The sequence below is a fragment of the Triticum aestivum genome, chromosome 7A (assembly GCF_018294505.1).
Source record: "Triticum aestivum cultivar Chinese Spring chromosome 7A, IWGSC CS RefSeq v2.1, whole genome shotgun sequence".
Lineage (NCBI taxonomy): Eukaryota > Viridiplantae > Streptophyta > Magnoliopsida > Poales > Poaceae > Triticum > Triticum aestivum.
Genome location: NC_057812.1, coordinates 20761390 through 20769671, shown reverse-complemented (window position 1 = coordinate 20769671; position 8282 = coordinate 20761390). Strand labels below are relative to the sequence as shown.

General features: G+C 52.4%; 1 protein-coding gene across 1 annotated transcript; it reads right to left on the bottom strand.

Annotated features, from left to right (window-relative positions):
- Window positions 1-6062: 6062 nt before the first annotated feature.
- LOC123150270 (late embryogenesis abundant protein 6) lies at window positions 6063-6673 on the bottom strand. Its single transcript, XM_044570106.1, has one exon. It carries the CDS (start codon window positions 6582-6584, stop codon window positions 6321-6323), a length of 264 nt encoding a protein of 87 aa, XP_044426041.1. The 5' UTR covers window positions 6585-6673; the 3' UTR covers window positions 6063-6320.
- Between the last annotated feature and the right edge of the window lie 1609 nt (window positions 6674-8282).

Genomic DNA, 8282 nt, shown 5'->3' with positions numbered 1-8282 from the left:
CCAGTGGCATTGCTACCCCCAGGGCCCCGTCCCGCCTAACCCTGGAGCGGTTGACCACGAGATCTAGCCCTTTGACTTCCCACGGATGGGCTTTGACCAGTGGGCCTCTCCACCCGGTTGTGTCAGGTCAGCATAGAGGGACACCTGGGAGCAACATCCGGGCCAAACCGGCTACATCCCCTCCGTGTAGACCCGACGCGTCCGTTTCCCCCCTCCAGGTGCCGGCTGCGGCACTGTCCGTGAGGGGGGCCACGTCCCGGAGAGGCGTGCTGCCTCTTCGGACATGCCACAACACCACCCGGTTGTGGTAGGTCATCTGATATATATACACTTGGGAGCAAAGTCCCCTTCCTATAGACCCGATGCGGCAGTTCCCCACTCCAGGTGCCGGCCGGCGGCGGTGCCGTCCGTGAGGGGGCTCACACCCCTCCGTATAAACTGAAAATAATGTATGTATGATTATATTAACACATGCTATATGTAAGTTAGTCAGATAATAATATGTAAGAAAACATAAAATATAGCTATGAAAAAAGGAAAAAATATATGTATGCCGACGGCAAAGCCGTCGACATAGTTGTGGCCAGGGCAGATGGACGGCACGGTGCGGATCGATGACGTGGCGTATATGCCGGCATAGGCCTTGGTCGGTGCGCTTTGGATCCATGACGTGGCGTTCGTATCTATGCCGACGGCCGACCGTCCCAGCCGTCGGCATTGGCCTGACGCCGTTAGCCGCCTGTCAAGGGCGTGGTCGCCGGGCCTGCAATTATGCCGACAGCCGGTATATGCCGACGATCGTTCTTTGCCGACGGGGGCCGTCTGCGTCACTGGGATAGCCCGACGGCTGTTGTACGCCGACGGCCTGGGGCCAGCTGTCGGCATAGTCTGGATTAGGCCGACGGTAGCCGTCGGCATACTTTCGGCTGTCGGCATCGAGCCCTGTTCCGGTAGTGTGTAGGATTGGATGATGAGTTCGATTTCTTGAAACTCGTACTCAAATGTTCGCCATTGCTCAAAAGAGTGGCTTTGAAACTATCTAATGAAGTCTGGTCAAGGAAAGATGGATGCACAATAGCACACATCTTCAATGCCTATCCTTCCGTGAAATGCAATGTTGATCTAAACTCTGGTATGTTTCATCAACTTAAATCATGAAGTTAAGTCTTCATGTTTTGGAAAATCTCCGGGGTGATTGAAATGTGCCTATTCAGAAAGTCCAATTGCACATCTGTATGCCATTTATTGGATAGATATGATATAATATAGCTGAATTTGTGTGCACACACCATCACACATCAATGCCTAGAAAAGCTCCATGGCAATTGAGACCGAACGTGCACATGATTCTCATCCTGCAGTTGGTGGATTTGTGTGGCACATCGACAAGATCATCATTCGCATCACGACCAACTCCTTATGACATCATTTTCTTTTCATGAATTTGTCTGGTTTGCTTCATCAGTTAAGCTGGATAGCTGGGCATGGAGTGCGGTGCAGCTGTAGGCATATTGGGAATTAATGCTAGTTAATTTCTCGATTGATATCCGTACATGCAGATAATCACCCGTTTAACATTTAGCAAACATGGCCTTAGAGCATATACAACCATGATTACCTAATTTCGGGCCCTATACGGTCGCCGACGGTGACCGAGCACCCTCACTTCTTCCCATTTGCGACCGTGCTCATCAAATGTTTGCCCCCAAAATCCATACAAAAGCATGCAACATGACGAAACTACATAGTTCAACATGCAATGTATAAAACATGTTTTGCACAATCTGACCCAAAACAGAAGCCAGAGTTCATCACTTAACTAAAATAAAAGCTACATTAAAATTAAGTAGGCAGAGAGGGCCGCTGGAATTCCACTTCCTTGCTGGCCGCTTCCACATGGGGTCATCAAAGCAGACATTGAGAAATAGTATAACACAGCTACCTACGAGCCTCCACAGCGCTTTGAGCCTCTCAGCCGTCGGATCGCTCTAACGGACGACGTAGATCCTTCCCACGTCCATTCGGGCGCTGCACACACGTCTCGCGGGCCGCTGCTCCGCACAACGAGCTCCCGTTCATATCCGTAGTCAGGCCGTCAAACGCCCAGGGCCAGGAACCGGCCGTTCTCACGCAACAGGGGACCATGCCGGTTATCTCAAGGAACTGCTCCTCCGCATGCGATGAGCCGCCGCCGTCCTCCATCTCGTCGGCAAGATCTTCTGCCGTGCTGCGCATCTGCCTCCGTGTCGGTGCCTTGCACTGGCCATGTCCTCTTCCTCCTCGGGCTCCTTTACCGTTTTCTCTCCTGTCATTCGATCCTTTTTCTCACGAGACCTCACGCGCGAACCCTAGCAGCAGCTCTTCCTCTATGTACAACTACAACCGCATCAACAGGATGCAATGTCATTCCCCCTGTCGCTGGAAAGGGAGGGCTCGGGAGAAGGAGACTGGTGGAGGCGGGAAGGCTGGCGATGACTATTATGGAAGAATTGGTGCGATCAACTGGTCATGGTCATGGCCACGTCGACGGCTGACGACGGTTGGCCCTTCTGCTGTTTGGGCTCTCTTGTAGTGCAGTCGTGGAGTCGATCGAAAGCAACGGACGGCATCAAGTAAGCATTCTCCGCGCCACAGCCACACCAGTTGTCATTCTGACAGGGATGGTCTCCAGGGGTGACAGAATACTTGTCGGCCGGAAAGGTGTGATGGAACCCGGGTGTCCCGACACCCGGTTATCTCGTCCGTTCGCCGAGTACAAGATTCATGCCAGTTACCTTACAGGTGCAGAATCTTTGCAATACCAGGCTAATTAGCAGGCTTTATTTAAGGAGACAAAGAGCGACGGGAGGTGAGACAAGGCTGGCAGGACGTCTTGCAGCCCACACGGTGCTCGTTGAAGTGACAGCACAAAGAGACGGCCTCACATGAGATTCCCTTGAGTACACCAAGCTGATGGATGCGCCCATTCATATCACAAGAGATTCCCATTTGCCACCTGTTGTTCAGCTTGCTCCATCTCCTTTCAGCTTGCTCATTTAGCTTTGTCAGAAGAACGCATAGCCCCATCTTCTAGCTAGGTCACTGTTCAGCCACTAGATGAGTCAAAGCTCGTCGTATTATTTCACCCGAGTAGCCAAAAGTTATCACTTTACCCGTATACACAGGACTGGATTTTTTATCCCGTGCCCATCGTTGCAATTTTTTACCCGGATGGGGAACAGAGAGGGTGGAAGGATTTGGGGCAAAATACTTTTTTTTGATGGGCAAAATACTGGATGGCCGAGGGATTTGATGGCGACACGTCCCGTCGTTGTTTCATATTCTAGCAGGCCATGGTCTCATCTGCCATGTTTTGTTTTCTAGGTGGAACCAGTCCACGAAAAGCAGCGCTAGACTAGGCCCAGCTTGTTTGTTTTTTTGTCCTTATGCATACGCTTAATGAAGCAACAGTTGTGCTAATGCTTCTACTAGCTACAGTGTGACGCACAAATCTCGAGACACCATATCTGAATGAATGGTTGAGATAAGGGGGTGTCTAGGCACCCGGGAGCTGAAAATCCACTCTCTCAATCAGCAGCAAGCCATGGCTGAACTGCTCATCTTTGTCGTGGGTTTCCTCCAGTTTGCACAGCTTCATGAATTTTGTGGGGTCCAAGAACCAGCCTGGTTCAAGTTGTGATATAATCCCTCCCAATTCACAGAGCTTGCTCTGCAAGATATACCGTATACCTATGCAAACTTACTAGCCAGTAACATGATCGGTAGTGGATTCTTGACTTCTTGAGTTATACTAATTTTATTGCTGCATTTCCAGTGTCCGACACATTTCAGTGTCCTTACATTTCAGAAGCATAATTAATTTGGTGTTGGTGATGAAGAATGGAGACATCCAGTCTCATCAACGAAAATCAAGTAAGTTTTTCTTTTCAAATACACTGCTTAAGAGTGCAGGTTCCCAATTGCTACGCCCATGTTGACATTGCCATGCTTCAGTACAAAATTCACAAAAGCTTGATCGCCTGATTGTACAGAACTCACGATTTTGGACAGTGTGATGCACAGATTTTTCTTGTTACCTTGATGCGAAAGTAGTTAATGATCTGTGTGCTGATTGTCCTGAAACTAGAACAGTTTCCTCGCCTCAGCTCTGGTGAGTTACATTGTATTTTGCCTTAGGAAATGCTTTACCCATATTCTCATTTTATCCATAGGTGTCGGCGTGTCGCCAAACATTAACATAAGCCGTCCGAAATATCGCCGGGTACTCTAAGCAGAGTGTAACACTTGGTGTATTGTTCGTTGATGTTAAATTGGGCTTCGCCGGGTACTCTAAGCCGAGTGTAACACTTGCTGTATTGTTTGTCGAGGTTAAATTGGGCTTCACCGGGTACTCTAAGCTGAGTGTAACCCTTGGTGTATTGTTTGTCGAGGTTAAATTGGGCTTCGCCGTGTATTTTTATACTCAGCTAAATTTAGTTTTCATGTAGTCGTAGCTTCTCCTCTGCTTTGCTTATTCTCTCCCATCTGTGATGTGCTTCCCGCTGCCTCAGCTTCCATCACCACCGCCTGTCAGCCCTGCAATTGCTGAAGGCCCGTAGGCAGGAAAACCTCGGCATTTGATATTTTTGTCCTTATCATGTTAACCTAAATACCATATTTTCTAGCTATGATTAAGGAACCACATAGTTTTATCGACTTCATTGTCCAACCATCCAACTTATATACTTTACATGTTGTGGTTTATGTATCATGTACCTGGAGTGTCATTTTTTTGTATGTTTAATTGTCCCATGCTTCTGTTCAAGTTCTTTAACTAATGTTATTTTCTCATTTAAATACAAATTGCCCATGCTTCTGTTCATTTTATTTTAACTAATGTTATTTTCTCATTTAAATGGACGGGCGCAGCAACGCGCGCCTTTCAGTTCTAGTTGTCCTTGTCGTAGGCATCGTCGTCGGCATCGGTGGTGCCCGTGTCTGAGGGGAAGACGAGACGATCCTGGCCATGCAGCGGGTGCCGCGGGTCTGCTCCCTCGCGAGCCGGGGTGGGTTCCTTCGCGTCCGCCACCTTCTGCCTCGCCAACCACTTCGACTCCTTGAACCCGATGCGGCGTGCCGCCTCATTTTCCCGGCACCGATGACGGGCGTCCGTCTCTGGTAAGGCATGCAAGTGGCGGATGGCGTCGTCGTCGCTGGCCCATAGAAGCGGCTCCGGCTCGGATCTGCAGGATCCATAACCGGAGCGGCTCGAGGCGGCCTATGCCGCCCTTCGCCTTGCACGGCGATTGGTGCGCGCCTTGGACCATGGCAACTGCTGTCGTGGGAATGAGCACCCAGCGCCACCGTCAAGGAGAAGGGGCTGGCGGTACCTGGCGCCTGTGGTCACCCTGCCGTCTAATCAAGCGCGGACCACGTCATGCAGCTGCGGCCCAGCGTAGAGCTACGACTGCCTCTCTGGGCCACTGACAACGCCGTCGAGGAGCTCCCGCCCCTATCCATCCACGAGTGGCAGAGGGCAATGCCAAGCGTGAGCTCCTCATCGTACAACACAGATGAGCTTGAGTCCTCCCTGGCGAGCGTTGCCCAGTCGATCACGTCGGACTCGTTGCCGAATCCATCGCCGACCATTGTGGAGGGGAGAGGAGAGAGCGAGAAGATGGGTAGTACAGCGTAGAGGTCAAGAGAGTGAGGGTTTGCCGTACGGGTGGAGTATATGTGGGGACAAAGGTGAGGACGTCATGGATGGGCCTATCCGACATGGAGGCGGCGATTGGGTGCGTCAAATCCGCTGCATATCCATTCCAGATATGGGCTGCGTATGAGGTTGTCGGTTAGGCTAAACGTTTGGACTGAATTTGTCTAGTCCGGTTGGGTGTCGTTTTCTATCTGGGCAATAACCGGGAATGCCGCTGGACGTTTGGGGCGGATATGGGGCCTCCGACCGTAGATGCTTTTATAGATCAAGAACAAAAGTCTCTTATTTCTGATTTTCAGAATTTTGTCCCTCTGAATTGAGGGGGTTAGGACACGCACATAAACAGAGGAAAGGAAACACACATGCATCCGAGCAAGCAGCTAGCTCTTGTCTTATAATCTCCGAGATAATTAAGCCCGACGTACGTACGTGCGAAATCTGACACAACACAAACACGAACGTCACGCGCACGTAGCACGCACGGCAGTGAAAAGAACAGGGAAAATCACATCTCATGGATGCATGACTGGCAAGTCAGATCACACACGACATACGCACGTGCAGGCAAGCGCCGCGTGTATATCAATGGCCACCGACGGCACCGCCTGTCAGCCCGCGCATCAAATCAGTGGCTATGGCCGTGCTTGTGGCCGCCGTGCTTGTGGATGTGGTGCGACATGGCGTCCTCGCGGTGCGCGGCCTTGTCCTGGTGCAGCTGCGCCTCGGCGGCGGCCACCTTGGCGGCGCCGCGCTCGTGCGCCAGCTCCCGCTCGTCGTGCGACCTCGCCGTGGCCGCCTCCGCCTTCTCCGCCACCTTGGCCTTCGTGATGGTCGACTTCGCCTTGGCCGCGCTCGCGCCGTCCTTCATCTTCTCCTTGGCGTGCTCCATCTTGGTGAAGTATCTTGATTTGGTTGGCTGCTGCTTCTTCTTCGTCGTCTTCTTGTTGCTTCGTGCTTCCCTTCTTATCCCCGGGTGCTGAGCTCGAGTGGGGATTATGTAGGCGGAGCGGTGCTGAGTTGGACGAATCGTTGCGTGACGCGTGGGTGGATGGAGGTCGGCCGATGGGGACGTGATGTCGGCCGGACGGATGTATGCTGGTGGCCATGTGCGGTTGGGCCATATCGCCATCGCTGCATGTATAGAGATCGACATGGGCACATGGCCACACGGTGCATCTCATGTCGACCACCTGCAAAAGGGAAAAAGTAGGATTTCCCACACTCGGTGTATTATTTTTGTCACGTTCTTTTAGAAACATCTTGGTTTTAATATGCGTGTTTTTCCTTCTATACGGACACATGAATGCACTTCACATATACTCGCACATCGTTCTCGGAGGACTCGAGTCACTGAGTTTCCGAATAAATTCACTACATCAAGTGCCTGTACGAACGTCGATAATCGTGGGAGAACGTACTACTTTTCTCAACGTCCTTGAAAAAAATACTGTACTTCACTAAGACACATATTTTTGACCGAGCATACACGCATGTGCACAATTACAATCTGAAGCCCACCCCTGAAAAAACTTTTTAGAACGAAGGATCGTGAAGAGCCCGGCTTTGAATTAACAAAGCCATCAACCGGCCAGGAGTTACAGCAGACAACCCAACTAACAACGGTCAGAACGATACAACGGGAAACACTGGAAAGCCTACTCACTACAACCTCCACAAGCCACAAATGAATTACAGCTAGTAAAGACCGAGCACTCCACACTAGGATCATATGTAGCAGAAACGGAGCAGCGCATCAGGACATAGCCGACCTTCGAGGATGGACCGTGCTCCAGGAACACCTAGAGAAGAAAGGGACCAACATCTTCCCTCTCAATCACCGAAGAGGGACCCTTTCCCCTCGCCATGGCTCGTAGGCGCCGCACCGTCGGGATTTCGAGAAGCTCACCCTAGAGCTGGAAGAATGTCGCCCTCGCATCGCAAGGTGGACATGGGATGACCACATCGATTTGGGATATACCTCGCCGGCAGCTCCGCCACAGTCCATGCCCAACTAGTTGGAGACAAGCTTCAGGAATCGGATGACGCAGAGGAGGTAGCGCAATCCCTCACCTGCATAACCTCCCGACCGCGCCCCGCACCCTTGATGACGCCTCCAGCAAGGTCACGACGCGCAAGGCGCCGCCGCCGCCAAATCCGCCGAGGATAAAGGTTTTCACCCGGGCAGGGGAGGTCGGGGTGGAGAGCCGGGGACCTCGGCTGTGCCCCCATGGAGGAAAGTAGCGCCCTTGGGCGTTGCCGCCGCCGGGCCGGCCGGACCGGCCAAGGTTTCCCCCGGTTCCCTAGCTGACCACCAACCCGCACCAACGCCGGAGCCAGAAAACGCTAGCCCACACCGGAGGCGAGAGAGTGGCAGCAGGGAATAGGGATTTCGCACCTCCAGATCTGACGAAGCAGTTCACGCCGCGGCCGGATTCCACCAGCCACCCGCCGCCCGCGGGGCCGGGCACGCTGGCCAGCACCCCCTGCGAACACCGCCCACCGCCCGACGACGTCGCCTCTCCGGCAAGGGTCGCCGCCCCAGGAACCACAGGCCTCCAAGAGGGGGAGGAGCGCCGAGATCCCCGCC